The sequence below is a fragment of the Triturus cristatus genome, chromosome 2_2 (assembly GCF_964204655.1).
Source record: "Triturus cristatus chromosome 2_2, aTriCri1.1, whole genome shotgun sequence".
Taxonomy (NCBI): Eukaryota; Metazoa; Chordata; class Amphibia; order Caudata; family Salamandridae; genus Triturus; species Triturus cristatus.
The window spans coordinates 858,741,407-858,767,200 of NC_140582.1; the positions used below are offsets into that span (position 1 = coordinate 858,741,407).

At 45.5% G+C, this 25,794-nt stretch overlaps 1 protein-coding gene across 1 annotated transcript in view; it reads left to right on the forward strand.

The window, feature by feature from the left end:
* RFC1 (replication factor C subunit 1) overlaps positions 1-25,794 on the forward strand; it is a 765,282-nt gene that overhangs the window by 291,617 nt on the left and 447,871 nt on the right. The window contains exons 5-6 of the mRNA XM_085642249.1: positions 1,115-1,353; positions 15,321-15,398. Coding sequence (XP_085498375.1) covers positions 1,115-1,353; positions 15,321-15,398 — 317 coding nt within the window. The remainder of the gene's footprint in view (positions 1-1,114; positions 1,354-15,320; positions 15,399-25,794) is intronic.

The window sequence follows — 25,794 nt, forward strand, 5'->3', positions numbered from 1 at the left end:
AGGGCTTCCATGGCATTCTTAGGGAACATTACCTTAGATGACATTTGTAAAGCAGCAACATGGTCTAAGCCACACACCTTCATCAAGCACTATTGTGTAGACGTGCAGGCAAAACAACAGGCTTCTGTAGGCCAGGCTGTTCTTAAAACACTTTTTCAGACCACTGCAACAGATACAGGTGACCACCGCTAGGGGAGAGCACTGCTATACAGTCTATGCAAAAATATGAATGCTGCAGCTCATAAGCCTCAAACGGAAAATGTTAATTACCAGTATGCATCTGTTCTTGGCATGTAGAGCTGCAGAATTTCATATGCCCACCCGCCTCCCCGGAACCTCTATCTGTTCCGGTGCTATCTTACTTAGATACATTACACATGGACATCTTTTCTGTTTCTTACAAAGTCCATCATTTCCCATCATGGCGAAAAACAATCTGAGGATGGAGTTGATGCCCATGCGCACTACCGTCCAAGGGAGGAGTCACCTATCTCTTGACTACAAAGACTTCTTCCAAGACAACAACAAACTGCAATCATCCGAGCCCAACACCAGATGGTGATCTATGCAAAAGTATGATATTCTGCAGTTCTACATGCCAAGAACAGATGCATACTGGTAGGTAGCATTTTTCATTTGGTGTTTGTATTATAATGGTGGCCTTCATAAACTTCTATCCTAGTTCTAGGTAGCAGTGTTTTTGGTGAGGTGGTTGACTGATGTGTGAATCTATGCAAGTGCTCTGTTACCCAAGTAAGATTTTCGAATAGCCTCTCATTCAGCCGCTGAAAACTGTGGAAGGCTGAACTGACCTCTGGGTTTGTCGCACCGACTGAAGTGGAATTGTGTTGTTTGAACGCTAGTAAGTGGACATTCCCTTGTCGGTGAAACTGATATTCTGATCAGCCAAGCAGGAAACAAAAAATCTTCAAAACATTGGAAGCTATCTTCTAACCACATGACTTGACCTCAATCATCGTTAAATTAAAGCTTGCGTTTGTCCATAGATTTACATAATTTAATTTATATTTTTAATGTTTTTTACAAATTGCAGATTGCTGCATTGGGCTTTAGAGAAATCTAAAGTTTAATATATCTCATATTCTTTACTTAGATGAAGAAGAAGAATTTGCTGGTAGAAAGAAATCTCAGAAACCAAAAGAGAATGGCACATCTGTGGCGAGCCATATACTGTCCACTTCGGATGTAGGGAAACAGGCAGATTTCAAGACACAGGCCAAGGCAAAACCTTCAGCTCAGGTGCAGATGACTCCTACATCAGCCCTCGATTACTTTGGAACTGCCAGCGTCCACAGGTCGGACAAGAAGCTAGTGTCAACCAAAAGAAAAGAAGTAAGTGTTCCATGATGAAACTATACAAGCAGCGTATATCTTGTAATTGTATTATTAATTATGGCTGGCACTGCTAATATACATAAACAACTCATTGGAAGGTAATGGAGGCTTTGCGTTGACCTCTTGTTCTGTAATGCTGTTCTATTACAAGGAAAAGACAGTGAAACGGGAGACTGCTGCTAGTTGAAACATTATCTGAAACAAAAACATTAGCTTTGATTAAGATCTGCTACAACAGTAGTGCTGGAATATAAAAATAAGACCGCTGAAGTTATTTGCAATGGATAAGAAATCTACAGTTAGAAAAAAACCTGAAACAAGTTATCCCAAATGTCATTGAATTTCATTTAGCAAGTTGACCAACTCAAAATGACCTCTGCAGCTGCATGGCCTCTCCACATCCTTTATGTGAAGACACGCTGGCCTTCTTTGTTAGGGCCAAATATATTGCAGAAAAATATTTTGTGGTGTAGTTGATGGAGGAAGTTTTCCACAGTACTCCATATGCAACCCTTAGCAGTACCCATAAATGTTAAATAAGATTTTCATCATCACCTCTTGTTATTGAAAAAACAAGTTGACTTGATATGCATGTTGATAGAGCCAGAGATACTAAACATATAAAAGCTACTTCTCTATGCACTTAGTTGAATATTTATGATTTAATTTTGTATTTTTAGAGAACCTTAAATGAGTCCCTTAAATCTCTTTTCTGTTTCAACTAGATCTTTAGATTTTCTTTTCACTATTCTGTTCTGGTTGTATTCTAACTTTCCCACCACCTGTTATGAGGAATAAATGCACTGCCCTAATATCTATAAATGTAATGGAGATCTGATGATGCTTAAGTAAAGGTTTGATACTCAAATCCTAGTTCTTTACCATGGTTATAATCACTAAGCATATAAATAATAAGTGACAGAAGAATGGGTAGTAACATTCTGATGTAGATAATTCCTTCAGCTGACCCATCAGACTTAACTGTGGACACCTGGAGATGCACTGCATTCTGTAATATTGGACTAGCCAACTTCCTTAAAGTGGAATTATCAAATCCCTCCTTGATGAATCATCAAAATATACGTTTTTAGGTCTCGCGTCTAGCGATTCAGTGCGCAGCACTGCTTGCGCAGGCGAGAGTCCTTTTTGTGGAGGGTTCCAAAACGGACCCTGGAATCGCACACGCTCGTGCTTGTGCGATTCCTTTTGGTCCACGGTATTGGCGTTTGCGGTCGTCTTTTTCAGAAAGACAGCACGCAATAGGCCAAAGGCGGTCGCGTTGCTCCGCCCATGGCCTATTGGTGTCTGTTACCCGCACGCCGACATCTGTTTTCAATTATCGTGCCCAGACACGGGCACGATAATTGAAAACAGATCGCTCGTTGGGACGCGCGCGCACCACTCGCGGGCTTGTTGACTTCGGTAAAGCGGCCTTTTTGTACACTATATTGAGTCGTTAGTGTCGTTCTTGGATGCGCCGTCCCGCCTGATGTAGGTTGTTTTAACTATTTACATGTATTTAAATAGCTCCGCATCAGACAACGACGCAGAAATGAGCATTAAAAACATTGTCAACGACTATATTTCTTTGTAGGCTATGTCGCCGTCCTTGCTTTCACCACAGGCAGGTGAGGTCCAACTTATGCGCTTCCACTTCGGAGGCGAGGTCGCAGGGGCACTACCAGCTTGTTGTTAGTCTCGGGCTTCAGGTGTGGCTAATTGTTATTTGAAAATGTTTTCTCCTGTCGAGGCTGCCTCAGTCGTATTTTATTGTTGACGCTGGGTATGGTGCAGGCAAGGGGCCTCTAGGTGACGCTGCAGCCATCACTAGTGTTAGGCCGCCTGCCGTTCAGCAACGCGACTGACATGTGCTGCTGTTGAGGGCGCTGCAGCTCTCCCCTATTGCTGCGGGCCTTGTGGACTCCGGTGCGGTGTTCCTTAACAGCGGTTGCATCCACTGACCACAGCTCTTAATGGGGCCAACGAGACGACAGGCAGCAGATAAGCACTGCTCGCACTCCGACCTGCAGGAGTTGCCCGAATGCTGGATGCAGTCCGCCTCATCAGGAGGGCGCTTCAGGCAGGCCTCTTACCGGCGCCTCAGCAAGTGGGTGTAAGCAGAGGTGCTGCGCAGGGCCGCTTGCTCTCTGTGGGCGCAGTGTGAGGGTTGCGGGGGCACTCCGTACTCACTGCAGTGGCTGCCTGGGCCTTAGTGCAACCGTCTCTCAAAGGGGCATGGCCAATGTATTTAAGGACGTGGCTTAAAAACACGTAAGCTAAAAATCTGTGCTTAGCATAGTGTGCTGCCCAACTTGTATTTTGCTGATTCTGTCATTGCATCCAGATATATGATACAACAAGTAACATCATACCCACAACAAGTCAGGACTATTGGCTTTGTCAATGGTTGTTAGTTACATAAGATAAATAAGCAGCAACTATGGCCTGTATATGATATTGAAAAAGCTTCCACTTAAAGCCCTGGTGACACCCGGACAAAATTGCTGCTGCTGAGTTTCAAAAAGAGAAGGGAAATCCAGAGAGAAATTGCCTCTTTAAAGGATTTCCCTTCCCCCTACAAACCTCACCTGGCATGACGTCATGCCGTATCTTCTCCACTAGTGAGAAGTAAGCAGTGTGACATCCGACCCACTTAAAGCCCTGCGCTCGACTCATCTACTGAGCAGCGATCCTGCTGGCTTGTGGGTGCACGGGTGAGTGCTTGCTTCCCGCCGTCTCAGCCTCCCTATGTAGTCCAGCTGCCCTGTGTGTATGAGAGTCTCTGCATCATGTTGGTGGTGTCTGCTGTGCGTCTGTCTGTCTGGTGTCTGGCTCGGCCTCCAACCTCCCTCTGCGCTCGGCCTGTTTCCTCACTTACACCCCCGCCGCGTAGACAGGGCCGAGACCCCCCCAAAACCCCCCGCACCACCAGGGAGCCTGTAAGGAGACACCCGGCCTGCAGATGCGTCTGCCGGGGGCGATGGGCGTCGAGGGGCTCCCCCCCCCCCTCCCCCCCACGAGTACCCTGGATGAAAACATCCTATGTAATGACATTTTGACGCTCGCTGCAGCCGGATGCGCAGACACGGTCGAGCTCTGGCTTTTGTCTTTATCGCAGGGATTAAAACCGAAGCGACGAATCCGGATTTAATGCAGACACACTGCGGTTTATGGGTTACACAATACCACGCAGGAGATGTCCAGAACATACACCAGGGCCGCTGGTCCTGGGTGTGCAGGAGGCAAGCTTTCAACAACACAGAGGCCCCTTAGAAGCAGCACAAAAAGAAAACAAATCCAGGCCACCTCTGAACCGAAACCACACAACTCCACCTGCCAACAAGCATTTGCAATGCAATAGGTCTCGCATTTGCGAGAGTTTAATCTATTGACATTGTAAAAAACAATGCCTATTATTTATATGTTTTGAAAACCTGCAAGTGGTGTGTAGACACGCACTTTGTACTTAAAGTTGTTGTTTACAAGAAGCAAGGCTGGCAGTAACTGCACCTCTTTTACTGCCAGCCTTGCTTCTCGTAAGCAAGGGCTATAAGTGCAAAGTACATGTTTACGCACTGCTTGCAGGTTCTCAAAACACGTAGATAAAAGGCATTGTCATTTACAATGCCAATAGCTCAATCTTTCGCAAATACGAGACCTATTGCATTGCAAATGCTTGTTGTAAAGTGCTACTAAATCATCAAAGCACCAGAAGGTTCTGGAAAAAAGGCCTGCCACAGTTCAGTAATCCCTCAGTGATAGACAGCAGCTTTTCAGTTAACCATCAAAAAGGAATGTTTTTGTTGTTCCTTGAATAGCATAAGCAGTTTACACTTTTTCAGTGCATGGCAGGGTGGGCAAGTCTGCAAGGGAGAACAACTCTAGCTCTTTTGATGATCTAAATAGTCAGAAAGGTTTTACCACATAATCATAGCTGTCTTGCTTGAAGATGATTTTGTGGAGATATATATTTATGGATGAGAGTTAAGGTTTTAAAATTGTAGTGGCTTCAACTAATATCGGATTCAGTCACAAAGGTGGGTGTAGTAGATTCCTTGATATGAACATTAACCTCTGCTTTCAGACCTCTGAATCACTTGGAATTTCTTTAATGGGCATTGCAGTAGTCAATCTGTACAAATGGTACCTTGTCTAATCTTGTACCTGCAGACCAGGTGCTCTTCTCAACAATTTCAGATTGTAATTTGCAACTGAGAGAGTGGCTCTTCATAGTTCTTGTGAAATCAAAGAATACTTCCAGAGTTTTTACCTCGTCTTTGGACGTAATCTGTAGGGATCAGTCAGAAACGTAACCGTTCCTAGGTTGTTTTAGTGAGATTGGAAACCATTTGAAAGTAGGAGAAATGGACAGGCTATGAGCCACGCATCACATATGGCTTACCTGTAGTTGATGCCTATTTGGCAACGATCTGATCCTTCCAGAGACTGTCAGGGATGCATGTTAGTTTAATGTGTTTCTGGAATACTTTTCTACAAAGGATGCAGACACGCAAGAAATCTACAGTGATATTTTAAAAGGCTTTATAAATATATTGCGGTCTGTTTCATTGCAGAATATGAAGAAAAATTCCAATCACATCCAAATAATAAATGCAAAGGTTCCTTTGTGTGATAGCTCCAATATTCTTTATTTCTGTATAGCGCTCTGGAATATTTTTTTTTTTTTTTTTTTTAAACCTTTATTCTTTGAAAGCATGGACACAGCTATTCAGCCGACATCCCGGAGGTTCGGCAGCTTTGAGAAAGCAGAACAAAGAAACGTCCACAGTGCATAGAGGAGAAGCAGAAAAGGTTCTATTTTAAAAATAAACACAAACTCACACAAAACCCCAGCAAGGCGAAGGACACTGAATACCACTGGTGATTGCCCCTCAGGGGAGAGCAGACCCCCCTCGTCTAACAGTCACAATACTGTGTTAAGAGGAAAAAGGGGGAAAAGCAGAGGCCCAAAAAGTCAACTAACAATCAGGTACATATACAAAAGCTGGAAAGAATGTTAAGGAGAGAGCTGTTCATCGGGGGGATCCAAATCAGGGGCAAGACATATGCCCCCCCTATACTGGTTCCACCTCCCCCAAATGGCGTGCCACTTCCGGGGGCGCCCTCTAGCACAATATACTGTCTTTTCCCTTAGCATACTCCAGTCCATGTTTTCTTTCCACGCAGTCAATGTGGGGGGACCCGCAGAGCCCCACAGGCGCGCGATGTCTCGCTTAGCCACCATATTACCCAGGGTCACCCACTGGGTCTGTGCCTCATCGTGATCGGTAGGCCCCCATACATTCAGGAGACAGCACCGCGCCTCCGGCTGCATAACAATGCCCGTCACCTCCCCCATCACCGTATGGACTCTCCTCCAGAATTCCATGATAACGCCACATTCCCAAATGATATGCATAAAGGTACCCACCATACCGCAGCCCCTCCTACATAAACCCTCCTCAGAAAATCCCATATGAACCAGCCTTGGCCCCGTAACATAGGTTCTGTGGAGTATTTTGAGCTGCACCAGCCTCAGACGTGATGGGATCGCGACCTCCTTAGGAGAGGAGACCGCAGACTGCCAATCCTCGTCATCCAGTTCGAGTCCGTCCCTAGTCCACTGGTCCCTCAGCCCCAACAGCAGGTCCGCCCGAACATTTATCAATTTCTTATATATGAGAGAAATCGTACTCTCTGGCATATGGCCGTCGAGGATCCGATCCTCCAATGGAGAGGACTCAGGCACCTTCTCACCGTCTACGAGAACTGATCGCAGGGCATGACGCACTTGAACATAGCGGAAGAACTCGGATTTCCCCAACTCATACTCCTGCTGCAGCTCTTCAAAGGACTTCACCCTCCCCTTAATCAGCAAATCTCCAACCCTGGAGATTCCAATCAAGTCCCATTTATCAAAACCTTTCGTATGCCAGAGCCTCCCCAATTTTTCAGATTCAAACAACGGGGTAGCTAGGGTGAGCCTATCCTTCCAGCCCAACGAGTCAGTCGCCAACCTCCACACGCGCACCGCCACCCCAGTGGGCCCCGTGAGGGACGAATCCAGCGCCCGAGAGTACAACGCTCTATGATAATTACCGCCGCGCAGCAACCATCGGTCCATGGCATAGCCGGGGCTTAGAGCCGGACCATAGAAACCATGATTATTCACGCTCAACTGGGTGGCCCAATAATAGCGTCGAATGTCCGGAAGCGCAATACCCCCGTCGTACCACGGAAGCGTCAACTTGGCAATCGCTATGCGCGGCCGTCCATCCTACAACAACGATCGTTGGAGGCTTTCAACCTCCCGAAAGTAACTGGCCGGTACCCAATCAAGGGTATTCTGCAAGGCATAGAGGAACCGGGGGAGAGACATCATTTTAAACAAGGCGGCGCGCCCAACGAGGGAGAGCGGCAGCTTCCGCCAGCCCGCAACATCCCGCCGCAAGCGCGCCAGTGGGGGGAGCAGGTTTCTCTCATACCGCAGGGTGGAGTCAGTGGAGATAAAAATCCCCAGGTACACAAAGCCCTGCTGGGCGATCTGGATCGAACAAGTTCGCGGGACAGGCGGAACCTCGCCGCTCAGAACATACAAATACGATTTACTCCAATTGATGACGAGACCCGAGTTCCTGCCAAAGGACGTCAGAACGTCACAAACCACTATAAGCGAGTTCTTGGGCGAGGCGAGATATAACAGGATGTCATCGGCATAGAGCGATATACGGTCCTCGTGCTCGGGCGACCACCTAAGTCCACGTATATCCGGATGCCAGCGTATCCACGCCGCCAGCGGCTTGAGGGCAAGGGCGAACAACAAAGGCGACAAGGGGCACCCCTGCCGAGTTCCCCTCCCAAGCTGGAACGGAGTCGACGCCCTCCCGTTTACCACAACACTCGCAAGGGGGCCCTCATAAAGCAACCTCACCCAGCTCAAAAAACCCGGGCCAAAGCTGAACTTGGCAAGCACAGCCCACAGATATGCCCATTCCACCGTATCAAAAGCCATCGTGGCATCGAGAGATGCCACAATAGCTGGTTCTCGGAGCGTGCCCGCCCTGGCAATCACTCCATGGAGGCGCCGAAGGTTCAACGCAGTGTTACGGTGCGGGATAAAGCCGGATTGATCCGGATGGATCAAGTCTCCGAGCACCCTGACCAAGCGGCCTGCCAGAATTTTAGCCAGAATTTTCGGCTCAGCATTAAGGAGTGATATTGGCCGATAGGAGGAACACTTATCTCGGGGTTTACCCTCCTTGTGTATTACAACAATCGTCGCCAGTCTCTGGTCCAACGGAAGGGACCCGCCCCCCCGCGCCTCCACAAACATGGCGCGCAGGTGAGGGGCAACCCTATCCGGGAACAGCTTATACAAGTCAATCGGCAAACCATTAGGGCCTGAGTCCTTACCCGAGTTCAGCGCACGAATGGCACCCGCCACCTCATCGACCGTTATGTCTCCATTGAGGTCATCTCTATCTACGTCAGAAAGGCAGGGCAGATCGATGTCCCGCAGGAGGTCAAGCGAGTCCTCTGTCGGCCTATCCGAAACTGAGGCATAAACCATACGGAAATAATCCGAAAAACACTGTACTATCCCCTCAGGGTCAACAACCACCTCTCCCCCCCCTCTCTCGTCAGCTCCGGCACCACTCTATTAACCCGTTCTTTTTTGTCCAGCCAAGCTAGGAGCTTCCCGGCCTTATCACCAACATCATACAAGCGGCCCTGCTGTTCCCTACTGAGGGTCTTGGCGGCATTCGTCACCAGGTCCTTATATTCGGCTTGCTTCAGGCTCAGCTCATGCAGTGAGGCCTCTGTAACCTCCTCCTCCAGGGCCACCTCTAAAGCCGCGATCTCCTCCTCAACCTGCATAACCTCGCCATCTCTCCGCCGCTTGGCTGCCACTACCAAGGAGAGGGCCTCTCCTCTCAGCACGGTCTTAAATGCTTCCCACAACGACACGGCCGAGTCAACGGACCCCTGGTTGTCCTTAAAAAAGTGATCAACTGTCTTCAACAGCGCACTGCGCATCTTGGGGTCACGAAAGTACCAGGGGTTAATAGGAGCAACCCTGCCCCCTCCCTCGCGCCCGACATCCAGCCGGACCCACACTGGCGAATGATCCGATATGCCCCGCGCCATATGCCTGGCCTCAGATACCAATGAGGCATGCGCAGCCAGAGTGAGCAGGTAATCAATCCTAGAGAGGCTACCATGCGCCCCGGAGTGGAAGGTGTATTGGCTCTGTGTGGGGTGCCGGAGCCTCCAGCAGTCTACCAGGCCGAGTGTGTCTAGAAAGTCTGGAAGCCACTTCTGAGCCCCCCCGGTGTCCCTGGGCGGGTACCTATCCAGCAGCCCAGAGCCGACAGCATTGAAATCACCCCCCTCCACTAGCATACCCTCCGGGAGGTCCAACAAGGCCCTACCCAGATCTGTAAACGTGGAGGCCTGCAGGGCAGGAGGGACATAGACCGAAACCAAGACCGAAACCAAAACCAGAGTTCTTCCTTCCCACCTCCCCGCCACCGCCACAAACCTCCCCCTATCATCAACAATGGTGGAGTTCACCTCGAACGGTAGTGAAGCTCTAACTAGGATACCCACACCCCTGGATCCGGAGGAGAATCCCGAGTGAGCTATGAATTTGTAACCTTTCTTATTAAGAGCATGGCAAGTATTACCTATAAGGTGTGTCTCCTGCAGTAGGACGACATCCGGCAAAGACCGTTTCAAGAACTGCAGGACTATCCCCCGCTTAATGCGATCCCCCAAACCATTAACATTCCAGCTAAGAACATTTAAACCCCTACCCCCCATCCCCACACCACAAGAGGCCCACCCCACACCAGAAGATCCACCATGGAAAAATCCTGACAATGATTACTGCGCCTTGCAAAAACGAACCCCCCAACAACAGACCCAAAATCCCAACTATCCCCCCCACCCTGCACCCCTGCTGCAGCTTACAAAGCCCCCCCAACTTGCAGTGTGCCTGTCGCCCTACCAAAACCCAAATCTACAAAAAGTACCCTGAGGGAGGAAAGAGCTCCCATCGTCCTCCCGCAACCCTCCGTATTGTACTGCAATCAGTTCAAGTCATCATCCGGAACCAAATCAAGTCAGTCCGGCTCCAAAGGCATCAACCCTGCCCATCCTGGCCACTGTCCCCGTCTGCGGCGGCATCCTCGCCAGTCCGTCGTCGGGGCAAAGCGTCCAGCCATTCACCGGCCATAGCAGGCGACTCAAAGAAGAAAGTTCGGTCTTCATACACCACACGTAATCTGGCAGGGAAAAGCATGGCATACTTCAGGTCCCTCTCCCGAAGCCGTCTCTTCACCCCCAGGAAGCTCTGCCTTTGCTTTTGCACCAGCTGGGTGAAGTCAGGATAGAAACTCACCGACGCGTTCTGAAAAGGGACCGGGCCCGTCACCCGCGATGCTTGCAGGATAGCGTCCCGATCTCGGAAGTGAAAGAGCCTGGCGACAATCGGTCTCGGTGGAGCTCCCACCTTGGGCCTCCCACACGGCACTCTGTGAGCTCGCTCAACTGCGAAGAACTTCCCAAGGCCCTTAGGCTTCAGATGGTTAAGCACCAAGTCCTCCACGAGAAGGTCTACAGAAACCTCGTCCGAGGACTCCGGGACCCCGATAATGCGCACGTTGTTGCGTCTGGCCCGGCTCTCAAAAGTCCTCGAGCCTACGGGCGGAGAGGTCACTCTCGGCCCGCAGCTTACGAACCTCAGTCTGAAGTTCCGAGACATCATCAGCGAGGCCCGTGGTCTTGAGATCAAGGGTTTTAACCCGTTCATTAGTTTTGCCCAAGTCCGCGCGGATCAGGTTAACGTCCACCAAGATGGTATCCACTTTGTGCGCCAGGGCATCAAACTGTCTCCCAATCGAAGCCTGCATCCCTTCGAGCGCGCCCATGACGTCCTGCAACGAGCGCTCCGAGGCCGGGGGTGAGGCAGTCTTCTGTCCATCCAGCGACTGGCTCGATCCACCAGGCGACCCCTTCTGCTGGGCATACCGATCCATATTATTGGCTTGAGTATAGGCTCCCCGCCTGGTAGCCTTGGGTTTCAGCCGATCCACCTCTGCTTTACCCGACATGTCTGGCACCAAGCAGTCCGGTGCAAAAAGACGGCCCTCTCTCAGGTAGAGGGAGCAGGAGAAGTCAGATCTGCAATAGCCAGCCAGGGTAGGGCGCAGAGCGTCCAGAGGATAATAAAGCAGCCGAAAGCACTCCCGGGCCAAGGCAGACAAAGGGCGAGAAAGTGAAAGTGAAAGGACGGGATCCTCCGTCCGACAGTTCACACCCCGCCTGGCCGCTGTTGTTCAATTAGAGGTCGGGCATCCTGCCAACGCCAGCCCCTGGCATCCCTCGGAGACAGGCCTCAATCTTCCACCGTGCACAACTCCGGTTCCCGGTGGGCGATCCGAACTCGGGCGGCATCAATCGCCTCCATAACGAGTCATCTGCATGATGCCGTGCATATAAAACAGGATTGAAGACAGGATAGTCGACGGAGGGCGCGTGGGTCTCGGGAGCTCAAAGCTCACGCGGCCATCTTGGTCAAGCGCTAGGCTCCTCCCTCGCGCTCTGGAATCTTGATGCATTCTAGCCAACACGTGTTTCATCTTTAGGGACTTTGGAACCATACTTATTTACTGCTGAGAAGAGACTAGCTCTGACGAAGTGTGCTGATGTACTGACAGCATAAAGACGAAACGCGTGTTGGCTATAATGCATCAAGATTCCAGAACGCTATACATAAAGAATTTTGGAGGATCTCACACAAAGGAACCTTTGCTTTGATTATTTGGGTCTGCCTGGGATTTTACTTCATACTTTGGACTTGCTTCTACAGAAGAAGATCTGGGGGCTTTTCTTCATCTTTGAGTACCCAGAACTGATTATGCTCAACTGTTTACACAGGAAGGTTTTCCTGCTATTGTCTACCAAGTGTGTTCGCTGCATTGCCCAGCTTCCTTCAGTTGTTATAATTCTTTGCAGAATATATGATTTTTGATGGAATATGTGATGGAACCTATACTTCCCTAGTTGCATCAAATTTCTACATTAGCACCAAAATATTGCAGACAATAGCAGCTTCCTATTTGGTACATCCGCATGCCTACCTGCTCCTCTTATTAGTAATTTTAAAGTCCGTTGCCTGCCCATATGTTTTGTTGCTGTTCTTAAGCAAGCTAGATAGTAATTGAAGGAATGCATTCTTGGCACACTGACATAACTGTTCCTTCTGGCCCGTCTGAAGCTTCTCGCTCCTGGACAAGCTCTTGAACAGGCTTTATATAATATTTTTCAACATTATTTTGATGAAAACTAACTCTGGATCTATAATGTAGTATGTGAATAGAAGCATGTGATTTCCCTTTTCCATTCATCTAAAACTGCTGTGCTTTTTCCTACAGTTCCCACTTTATGAATCTAAATATGAACTAGAAACATACTATCCCCTCTAAGAAAACATTGTTGTACTTAAAATGCATATAGACCAAACAGCCGTTTTGCAATATGAAATGTATGCAACATCTTCATTACGAAGAGCACACAAGCAAATGCACATTATGAGGAGGCCCCGTGGTAGATGTAAGGCAACACATATTTGACCTGGTACGGTTTTCTAAAGGAGTTCTTGCCCTGCCGATGTGCATAGGATTCCTTAAACAAGCAACGTCAACGCTTTGTTGGTTTTTACAATATTAAACATTAGCATTAGAAAAATGGAAAATATATTTTGGGCTCAAAAAGAACATATTGCCTTAATGGTCCCTGGCTCTGAAGGGTAGTGCTATGTATACCAACGCGCTTCTTGTGAAGGGGCAAGTAACCGTCGCTCACAGCGAAGTTATCTAATTGCTGAAGTGAGCTGCCCCTGTGCTGTAAACTGTTGTGAGCAGAAGAAAGGCATGAATGACACACAATGGCCAATGAATGAAAGTTCTTACCAATACTCGGTCTTTCTCTCTATTAAAAGGTCTTTGTTAACATGTAAAACACATATTTGGTTGCTTATCAAGGCAGATTTACGGCATTTCCCTTCATAGAGAAAGTTTGAAATGTTTTTATTAAATCCAGTTGGTGGTTTCACTTTTTTAAACTCTGAATGGCATTTTTAAAAAGGCCGGACATCTCTTTGCGCAGGCATTGTTGATTTGCGTGAAATATTGCTTATGGGAAGAGAAACCAGCCTTCCAGGCGGTCACGCCTGGATCGGGCAGTGGTAACTCGCCCATAATTGAGACGAATTGTTGCTGGTAAGGAGCTTTTCCTTCTTAAGCCTCAATGATACCTTCCTGCTAATTTGTGGCTGTGCTTATCTCCGTGCTCGTTTTAATCCTGGGCCTAACTAGGCAGGTAAGAGGCTTCTTTCTTTAACATCACTTGCGAGAGGTGAAGATACTCCCCTCTTCTTATTCACCAGGGAAACGGGGAGAGAAGGAGCTGTTCTGATGTTCAATCGGGAGTTGTTTATCGGGTTCAAAAACATACTTTTTGTTTTAATCCACAGCAAGCTTTGCAACCTTTAGGCACCTTTTATTTTCGGTAGCTAAACAGAAAAGCGAGGAAAGGTAGCTTTAAGGTAGGAGCCAAATGTTTCTAAAATAAATCTGCCAGGTTTTGGTTTGGCAGGGGAGAGCTAGTCATGCTCCCATGAAGGAAACTGAAAGGCGACCTGGTAGGGTTTTTGTACAGGCTTTGACTTTATATTAACTTGAGGATTGTAGTTCTTTTTCATAAAGCCTAAAGTAATTTTAGGTTTAGGGGTCCTTTGTGGTATGTGTGAGTCGTCTAGGAAAACTACCCATTTTGGTTAACTCTTACATATAGCTCACTTGTGCTTCTGTGTAAATCAACAATGTGTGCATTAAATGTAGCTTACTATGTATTCTTTATCCATATTTTCATTAATATTCTCAAAAGCTGAATAGTCCTACCTGTGCGCTGCCCTCTAGAGCACTTTTACAGCAGAGAGAAAGAACATCTCTCAATAGAAAGCATAACAGAATGCTTATGTAACGCCATTATTTTCTTTCACCATTATCCTTTAAAAGCACCGGGATAACAAAACAAAAAATCCCATTCCGAAATGAATTATAGGTTTTAAGCACATAATGCAGCTTTTTTGCAAGTCCTGTTGCTGGGTGCAAGAAGTTTTTCCTGTGTTGAACAACCTTACTGAAACAATTATGAGTCTCTGAACATCTTTGAGTAGGGCCAGAAAGAATACAAGCTAAGTGCAGAAGTCTTATCCTGAGAAGATGTTTTTGCCCATTACAAATTATAACAGAATTGGGCATAAATGACAAACAGGATGAATACGATATTAATTTACCGTCCTGCACACTAGCAGCATCCTTGCTACCTCACAATAATTATACCTTACTTTAAGTATTTTGAAGCCCTTAATACTGAACTCAGAACATTAGCGTTTTGCTGTTAGTCTTTTCTGGAAGGTAATGATATCATGCTATACTTACACACATATTCTACGGATTGCGGCATGGTTCATGTATGTTTGAAGGTGCGTATATTTTTACATTGCAACTTCTCCCACCTGAGGATATAGTCAACTTTTCACATCCCATCAGGCCGTTGTTATTCTACTCTGGCCACTTCATCCACTGATTACTCATTTTGACATATAGATATACATTGCTGTTATAGATAACGAAGAGAAAACGATTGTGATAAGTCAAGTCTCAACAATCTCAAGTTGGTTTCACAAAATCACCAGCTGAATATGAAAAGACCTGCTGACTAATGAAACCTTGCTTGCAATGAGCATCAATAAGATCTAATGTTGTCTTTTTGTGGGGAGAACATTTAAGTAAATGCAACGGTGAGCTGATGTACGTTCATTTTAAGAATCTTGGAGGGAACACCTGTGTTTGTCAATGTGTTTGATATTTCTAGTTGTATTTTTGTCTCTGCAGCCAATAGAAGGGGCGGGTGATTCCACTCTGGATGACGAGTCTATCGCCAAACAGCTGCAGCTGGATGAAGATGCTGAGGTAATGTTAGCATTTCATGGATGTGTTTTCTGTCGAAAGCTTGGCCATTACTTTTTTTTGCGATCTGTGAAAATGTATTTTAAAGTCCGGTGTTGGTCTCTCAAAGCCATTAGACGCACACTTTATTTACAATTAATGCATTGCCGCAGTCCATGTTTTCCCTTAAAGGGTTCGCCAGTACGGGATTGTACACAGATTTCATCTCTCGGCTGTGTTGCCACGTTGCTTCTAGCAGCTGTTTGCTAATTCTTGATTTATTAGGAACTTTTGCTTAGTTCTGCCTTGAAGGAATCCACTTGTAAGCAAAAGATGAGAACACAGTACAAGAGCCTCACAAATGATTCCATTAAGAACAAGCAATGTCAATAGGTATTGCCTCTCTGACCTATTGGCTTTGCCAATCCCGATTACCAATGTTGAACAGTAGTGACAGAAAGAAGTGCTTTTTGTGGATGCTCTGCACCATCCGCATAATTTAAAAAATGTTTTACTTGGTGACTTGTATCTGTGCGTATGCGCCATAATGATAAAGCTGGTCCAGTTTGTTGAAGAATGCATGCACATGTATCACTACTCATGCATGTGCATCTGACGTGGATGCCGTTTTATTTTTTTATTTATCGTTTTAAGATGCAGACTCCAATCCTGCAGCAATCAATAAAACAAAGTAATGTAAATGTTTGCAAAAGCGTATTCGAAAAAGGGAGCAGCGTGGCAGCAGATAGCAGCTACCAGGCTCTCTGAATAATTTAAAGATGAGCATTTTCTGTTAAAAGAACGCAAAAGGAGGGTGGTGGAGCAATGTAGGAGTGCATAGGGAAAAGTGTACATGGTGTGGAGCAATGGGAAGTAGACAGGTAAACAATGTAGGCCCTTCAAGCTGGGTGAAAAAAATATTTGAAAAAACAAAGCATCTGAGGTGTGGGGGTAGCCATGAATAAACGAAGTAGGAGGAGAGGGAAACAACGTGGCGTGCATGGATTGGGTGCATATGTGAGGGGCAAAGCAGCACAGTACCCGTGAACAGAGCAAAAAAAGGGTGCTCTCATGTAGTGCGGAAAGAAAAAAAACAAGTAATTCCCTGTATGTGAGCAGTGAAAGGAGACAAGCCATCCAATCACATGCTCCAGGAAAGGGACAAACGCAGAAGAGGAACGAAATCCATCGAATAAGATGCCAGTAAAATGATGGACAAGAAAGCCAATCACTGGTAATCAATGGCCCAAAGCCATCTCTGGGTTTTGGTATGTTCCAAAATATGTTTTTCAGCAACAACTAAAAGCTGTCTGTCGATGTGACCTAAAATGCACAAAATGTCAATGAACAGGAGACTTATCTCTGCATTGGCACATTGACAAGTAAGTCTTTCGATTCTAGGCAGCTTATCAGCCAGTACTTCCAGTTGTAAATATGTGTTTTGTTACTTTCTACCAGTTACTTGGACCTATGGGGCCTTTAGTGGAAAACTTGTTTGGCTGTGGTTAAGGGTTCACCTGAGTGTCACCAGGAGGACTGTTCTTTCCGAAGTGTTAGTGGGCTGTTCCTGTCAGTGGGTATTATGGTGTTCATGTTTACATTGGTTCTGATGTCAGGCTGCTAGGTTGGTGGCCTGTATAATTAAAAACAAAAGTTATTTATTTGCTTAGGTTGGTTGAAATAGGTATGTCTTTGAAGTTGTGATTTTCTCAGGGCAGCACTATCCTGTTACTCTTCATGTGTCTCCCTGCTCCCCTATCTCACTCTCTCCATATCTCTATCTTTTTATCCTACGTCTCCCTTCTGAAAAGCATGTGGGTTTCCTAACGTGCTTGATGTATCCTTATAGAGCGATGGTCACCAGTTACTTGGCCTCTTAGAGCTTTACTTTGTCATCGGCTGACTCATGTATTTGATTGTAGACTTACCTGTTAGACTATCTCCGTTGGTAGGGGCGGCATTCCAACCTTCCTCTTGCCCAAATGAGCCTGGGTGGTGTGCTTGTTTGGGAAACGCCATTGATCATCCCTGTGGGGGGTTTTGTAGAGGGGTTTGGTCTTAAAGCCCCCCACCTAACTTATGCCAGCTGTGGTTTTATTGTATGTAGCAGCTCACCTTTGGGAGCTACGAAACGGATGTATGGTTAGACGGATGGATGGATGTAGACGAGCAGCAGAAGACTTCTAGATAATCAGATAGGCATACACACACCCTGCATCAAGTAGTAGCAGTGGAGCAAGGCGTTGCTCTCCTGTCTGTGACCATTGGGGTTGCTTTGCTGCCTGTGACCATTGGCGTTGCTTTGCTGCCTGTGACCATTGGGGTTGCTTTGCTGCCTGTGACCATTGGGGTTGCTTTGCTGCCTGTGAGCATTGTGGTTGCTTTGCTGCCTTTGACTCCTCTCTGACAAGCAACAGTCAGTCAGCTAAGCAAGCAATTGATCTGCTGAAATCGATGGGTTAGTTGCACATCATTTCCTCCATTCCCCTCCAGGTGAAAAGCAGGGGCGTAGCTTCAAGGGGGGGGGGAGGAGGGGGGGCGTTGATCTGATCAATAGTTGGGTGCAGGGGCTTTCATTCGGGTATTGGTGAGGTGTCTGTTGGATTTCACCGGGAATTTTTACATAAACCCGGACAAAAACTCACACACGCTCTCCCTCGCTCTGTTTTGAAAGTCCTTAAAAATGTTAGTTCTTTTACAAAATATTGAGTTTTCTCTCACTTAGTATTTAGTACTCTTGCCATTCCACAGTCCTCTCTTCCGACTGCCCCTTTGGCCCCTCTCGTGCACCCTTATTGTCGCATAACATCACATGACAGCGTGGTAAATCTGAAGCCCACCACCCCCAAATCTTCCTGACCAAGCTGCGCCTCTGCTTAGAAGTCTTCTTTGGAAGGTTTTACTATTTTACGTTTCTGTGACCCGCGCTGCAAGTAGTGCTGGTGCAACAGAGATAAATGCAACACTGCAGTTTTATAATAGCAGAATATAACCTATCCCGTCGAGACATGCTCACAGATGGAGTTGCATATCCGATAATAGTTGTGCGTTTGTGTATTCCGTCCTTATCCCAGAGTTCACTGAGAAGTTAATTATTTTGGCTGAATGCCATTTCCTGTGTTTGGTCATGACGGCTCTGATTTCCTCTTCTTATGTCTATTTTCTCTTATTTTCCTTGAGACAAAAGCATCAGCCTTTGCTGTTCGGTGGCAGTAACCTGCCCTGTGCCCGGCCTCAGAAGGATGCCCGCGGCAAGGCTCGGCGGTGACCTCTCTGGCCGTCTAATGTGGGATTGTTTGCTGTTCTATTAGGGCGGTTATGAGCCTCTGCTCCCTTCCGAACATGAAATTAAGTTTACCATCAATAAACCGTTTAGCCTGTGCGCAGCGGCGCGTTTGTTCATAAAATGGTAACCAGGAAATCTTTCTTGTTGCTATTGAATCATTGTCTTAAAGTGCAGAGGAAAATTACATTTGGCGCATCTGCTCGTGTGCTGTTTACTTTTGTGGTGGGTTGAATCCAGTTAGCACATTTTGAAAAAGTGGGTGATGAAACATTTAGGAAAGTTTAGCGTCGAACCGAATACCCTAGGTGCTATGAGACATTTACGAAAGTTTAGGGTCGAACCTAGTACCCTAGGTGCTATGAGACATTTAGGAAAGTTTAGCGTCGAACCGAATACCCTAGGTGCTGTGAGACATTTACGGAAGTTTAGGGTCGAACCTAGTACCCTAGGTGCTATGAGACATTTAGGAAAGTTTAGCGGTGAACCGAATACCCTAGGTGCTATGAGACATTTACGAAAGTTTAGGGTCGAACCTAGTACCCTAAGTGCTATGAGACCTTTAGGAAAGTTTAGCCTCGAACCTAGTACCCTAGGTGCTATGAGACCTTTAGGAAAGTTTAGCGTCGAACCGAATACCCTAGGTGCTATGAGACCTTTACGAAAGTTTAGGGTCCAACCTAGTACCCTAGGTGCTATGAGACCTTTAGGAAAGTTTAGCGTCGAACCGAATACCCTAGGTGCTATGAGACATTTACGAAAGTTTAGGGTCGAACCTAGTACCCTAGGTGCTATGAGACATTTAGGAAAGTTTAGCGTCAAACCGAATACCCTAGGTGCGTGAGACATTTACGGAAGTTTAGGGTCGAACCTAGTACCCTAGGTGTTATGAGACATTTAGGAAAGTTTAGCGTCGAACCGAATACCCTAGGTGCTATGAGACATTTACGAAAGTTTAGGGTCGTACCTAGTACCCTAGGTGCTATGAGACCTTTAGGAAAGTTTAGCCTCGAACCTTGTACCCTAGGTGCTATGAGACCTTTAGGAAAGTTTAGGGTCGAACCTAGTACCCTAGGTGCTATGAGACCTTTAGGAAAGTTTAGCCTCAAACCTAGTACCCTAGGTGCTATGAGACCTTTAGGAAAGTTTAGCGTCGAACCGAATACCCTAGGTGCTATGAGACCTTTACAAAAGTTTAGGGTCCAACCTAGTACCCTAGGTGCTATGAGACCTTTAGGAAAGTTTAGCGTCGAACCGAATACCCTAGGTGCTATGAGACATTTAGGAAAGTTTAGGGTCGAACCTAGTACCCTAGGTGCTATGAGACATTTAGGAAAGTTTAGGGTCGAACCTAGTACCCTAGGTGCTATGAGACCTTTAGGAAAGTTTAGCCTCAAACCTAGTACCCTAGGTGCTATGAGACCTTTAGGAAAGTTTAGCCTCGAACCTAGTACCCTAGGTGCTATGAGACCTTTAGGAAAGTTTAGCCTCGAACCTAGTACCCTAGGTGCTATGAGACATTTAGGAAAGTTTAGCGTCGAACTGAATACCCTAGGTGCTATGAGACCTTCACAAAAGTTTAGGGTCGAACCTAGTACCCTAGGTGCTATGAGACCTTTAGGAAAGTTTAGCGTCGAACCCAATACCCTAGGTGCTATGAGACCTTTACGAAAGTTTAGGGTCCAACCTAGTACCCTAGGTGCTATGAGACCTTTAGGAAAGTTTAGCGTCGAACCGAATACCCTAGGTGCTATGAGACCTTTAGGAAAGTTTAGCAATTAACCTAGTAACCTCGTCCTATGAAAAATGTTGGAAAGTATAGCGTTGGACCTAGTATCCTCGGTACTCTAAGACCGCTGTCTCACACAGAGTTCAATGCACTAATGTTTTACCCACCGAATTGCCACTCGTGTGCGTGAAAAAGTTATTTTTGGAATTCTACAAACATTATCTATTGACAAGCAAGAAAAGGTTATGAAAGGAGGGTGGTGGCCCTGAAAGTACAGTAGAAATGGACAAAGAGGTAAATATGTGATTATTCGAAAACATTTTGCAGAGAGTAATCCTTCCCTCTAGACTTGACTCAAATTAATTCCTCTCGAAGACAGAAGTAAGTCTTTGCAGGATGACGGAAATAACATGAAATTCACTCATGTTTAATCGATATGGAGGATAGGACTTTTTTCCACAGGGAAAATATTTTACTTTAAAAAAAAAAAACTGTTCTGTGCCCAAGGGGTTATTTCCTAATTATTTGTTTAAGCAGAAATTGCACATCCTAGAAAGCTGACTTGAGTAAATTTTGTGAAATTGAAGTTTTGCTGAGTCATACTTTCCTGCATTTGAATATTCTGCATTATTCTGACATCTAGCAGTTAAGTCTGTCCTACACCCTTTTGATTTGGTTTGTTTTTGGATGCCAGCTACATATGTGGCAGTGCCAACCCACATGTAAGTCCATAGTATGTGTACGCCTGTACGTGTGCATCATCTTTAGTTTTTTCTGCCATTGGGCTTAGAAGCCATGTTGAAAGTTGGTTGGGAAAACCGTTGGAGGAGGTGCCAGATTCAGAGTGCAGGACAGAGGCAAGTTATCGGTGAAGAATGAAGCAGATGTCAAGGAGAATGCTGAAGAACGAAAGTAGACAGGTTTTTTTTTTGTTTGGCTTTGATCACTTGGGTTTGGTGAATGCATAGCCGGGGATGTTGGCTATGGGTCACTTCTGAATACAGACAGTAATGGAAATTACTCTATTTAGGTTTACCATCACAAATTGGCATAGAACACACCCATAAACTCTGTAATCTGTGCTTCCCGAAGGACTTCAAATCTGAAGGCTGCATGGTATGTGAAGCCTTTTACCCAAGAACCTTAATGGTCAGGGAGAAACATTGGCACATTACGCCATGTCCCAAGCAAAACACGTATCTTTGGAAGATCTGCGGCTACCAAATGATGAGGACATGTTGGAAGAAGCAGAAGAAGCCCAGGGGAGCAAAGATCTGATGCTGTTGATTGTTGATCGGTAGATTTGAAAAATGGGGATTTGGTGGATATGTCACTGAAAGAGTTTGTGCTGACCTTGTAAAATATACTCCCACAATGCCTTATGTTTGTTGCAGTGCAGATTTGAAAACCTAGGAATCGAAAATTCCCAAAAAGACTTCAATGTTGAGGCATTCGACTGTCAATTTGACACCAAAGACCAGGGGCCTTGTAGGTTGAAACCAAAAGACATCATTAAAGACCAACCATCACACTATGTTGGAACTCTGAAAGGGGAACAAGATTGGTGGAAGGAAAAAGAACATAATGGAAAAGATACACCAGTGCCAGCAAAAAAGAAGAATGGCTCAGCAGTCGGCGTCAATCAGTAAACACTAGACATCGAGAGGAGAATGCGGCCAAAATGGCAGCATTTTTGCAAAAGAAAAAGTTTGGCAACTCTTTAAAACCATATAGATTTCCCTTAAAGATACCAGGGGAAAAGGCCTAGTAATGAGACACCCATAGACTTTGCAGACGTTCAGCCATAAATAATTAACCTTGCCTTTACAAGAGAGAGCCTTAATGGGCCAATGTGGCTGAATCCTGACAAGAAGGATAACGATACTGCTAATGCAATGGGAGCACTACAAGCAAGGGTCTTTCTTAACAGAGGCCCATCTTCCATACTTAGACCAATGTGAATGCCTGGTTTCCAACAACTACAAAACCATACCAGTCCGATGACCAGCATCAGGCAGCAACCCCGCAGTGACAACACACTGCTTTAGGGGTGATACTCCTTTAGGGGCAGGAGCCAGGGCATAATGTCGGAGTCATTCCTCAGGAGGATCTGGCACCCTTAGCAAATGACTGTCAGGCCGCCTACAACACCGAACACCAGTAGGTGAAAATCTAGGAAGAGTTCTATAAGAATTGAGGAAAGTCCCCTCCAACAAATTGGTTCTGTCATAACACATGGATATTGCATGAAACTAGAGAAAATTACCCCTAACATCAAGTCAAAACAGAGAGCCTGCAAATTAGAAGTCCTACAACCATTGTAACAAGTAGGAGGGGACAATAGAAGAAGTGCCAAGAGAAGAATTTAGTCAGGGAGTTTACTTCATTTACTTTCCAATCCTCCCATAAGACCTGACTTTAATACAAATAATGGGCTTAGGATTTCTCAGAGTTGGCGGAGCAGAGATGGGGGATTCAGGGATGCTACATGGCAAATATTGAACTCAAAGAAGCCTATTTTCATATCCCGATGAACGGGAGCCACAGGAAGTTTCTCAGGTTTGAGGTAGAGAACTTTCATTACCAATTGTTCACCATCTTCGTCAATAAAACTTTATTTGTCCATAAAAGGATATCAATGAAAACGTTGATAAACAGCAAGTTAAAATACAGACATTAATATAATACAATTTCCAGAACTGCAAAATCCCATGTCCATAAAAATTTACATAACAGATTACACATCTTTTTGTTACAAAATAACAGTAACATACATGCAATAAATACAGCTTGAGATTAAAAAAAGGTACATTAAGAACAAATTAAAGCTGGCAGATTGCCAGTATCTTAATGTCTCTCCTGATCCTTAAGGAATGGCGGACGAAACGAATTATAGCATCACAGATGGGTTCAGCACTCGAACGTTGCAGGAATATTAGGCTCTGCTGAGCCGGTCTGCATGTGAAGGATGGTACGTAAAAATGGAATTCTTGGTCTTGTATAAAATGTACAGAAAAACAAAGTGCATTGTAGATTGTAAACTGGGATTGTCACTGGAGCAGTAGGGCAGAGGCAGAAATCATCTGCCCTTCTATGGATAAGCAACCAAAAAATGGACCTTGCACAGCCTAAAGCATGTTAGATAAAACCTGTGCACCTGATTAGGAAGCCAAACTAAATAAGGTTCGACCCGTTCTAAGGAAATCTCCGAATGGTAGCTTATGGTGTCTATCACCCACGAGTTACTTAACCTTTTCAGATCACTATTTGACTGAAAGAGGGAACGAATCAAGGTCTTAGTATTCCCACTTATCTCAGTAGGTGAATGGAAAAGGTGTGGAACTCCAAGGTCTGCAAAAGCTTTTCTAATATATCCTAACCAAGCAAATTTCTAACCATGAACTAGATTAATACTATCTGACAGTACAAGATGGGAGAAATTAGTTACCAATTCAGTCTTAAGTTTGGTATAAAGTTAACCATAGCGAGTGTTCACAAAATGTCTTACTGTGGTGGCTGAGCACTTGCTTAGGCAGGGGGTAGTTGCGTGCCCCTACCTAGACGACTGGCTTGTAAAGGCAAGCTCGTTCACTCAATGCCTATGGTCCTTTGCTAAACATACATGGAGACGTCTTCTCCCCACCCTGGTCAGCAACATTTTCCTATGCTTTTCCACCTATCCCCTCCCACAATTCCTGTGGTAATTATCAAATTCAAGCAGGCAGTCATGGCATTGCTTCTAGTAGCTCCACAGTGGGCATGCCAGACATAGTACTCAGACCTAATGGGAATGGTAACCAGCAGAGTGAAAAAAAATACCAGCGTTTCAAACCCTTTTAATCATACACAAAGGAAATGTGGGGATCTGGGTCCAGCTACCACAGACTGAGGGCCTGGTTAACAAAGATCTAGAGTTTAGGCACTTTAGCCTACCAGATATTTTCATGGAAATGTGAAGGGGGACTTGGCGGAATACCACATACAAATGCTATGTTGCTAAATAGACAGGATTTATACACTACACAAAAGAAACCTGGCAGATAACCCGAGGTGGGACACAGCAATTAGAAAATACTTGATGCATTTACTTCATGCACAACGTATGCTTCTGTTCAAGTTCACTGCTCTGCTATAGTCTCATATTCCTGAGGGTGTTTTGGCAGGAATTGTTCACCTTTCCCATAAAATAAAGTTCCCTGGAAGGAGCAAAGAAAATTGCCCTCAAGGGTCAGCCCCACTCCTACATGGAGTCTCAATCTTGTACAGGCACAGCTCATAAACACCCTATTTTAAGGTTTATTTAATCATTAAGCATATATATGGCATTAATAGTATGTATGTCGATAGAGCGTTTTCTTCTAAGCAAAGTCATCAGATATTACATACCGGAAACTTGAGACCACATACTTTTTCATACACTGTTACATAGTCTACATACCCAGCTGCACAGACTGCTGCAGGCACAACAACAGGACTATGACTTATTTCACTAGTCATCAGGGAGGTACTCTCATAATATCAGCATCGCCTCATACTTGTGGTCCTTTAAATATTCAAGATGGAACCTGACTGGCGCCCAAAAGTCAGTCGTCCTTGAAGATGCTCGAATCATAGTGGAGTATATCTCTGTATTTGCATTACAGTAGACAGTGCCTCTAAGCCACCCATTTAGTGTTGGCAGTGGCCCCTTTATCTAGTAGATGGCTATTTATCTTTTAGCTGGAATTATCTCAGTTAGTTGTCTTACATCCTTAGTTACATCTGCCACATAGCCCAGTAATGCCATATCTGGAGATTTGGATGCATCATACCCACTATATAAGACAATTTGTTTAGTATAACTGTCCAAAACCTAGCAACGTATTGACACGACCAGGTCAGGTGGAGATATTCAGTTGGGGGTTGATTACAACGATGACCCTTGTGTGGCCTGGCTGTAGCACATCTGTATTGTTTAGCAGAAATATAAAAATATAAACTTTAATAGTTTGTCTGTAGTTCATTGATTGTATCCACCTAGGCACAGCAATATGACAATTTACGAATATCTTAGAGCTCACCCAATTCTGCCTCCCACATATATGTGGCCGATATATATCCTCAATCATATTAGCTTCACGCAAAGCTTATAAAGCTGCATGACCCAGCTTCTGCTGAATTCTGTTAATAAGCTTTGTGAATGGTGGTAAATCGCCGGGTTCTTTTGAAAACACATTGAAGTACAGTCTCACTGCATGTCTCAGTCTGTAATATGTAACAATATCTAAGATGACAGTAGGACCTCTGTCTCAAAGTTTACCAAAGAAAGATCTTGCCCATCATTGTACATATGTCTCCTCAGTGAGCTAGTGTATATGTAAGGAGACCTTTACTGTTTTCTCTGGGGTCATGGGTAGCACCAGACTGCC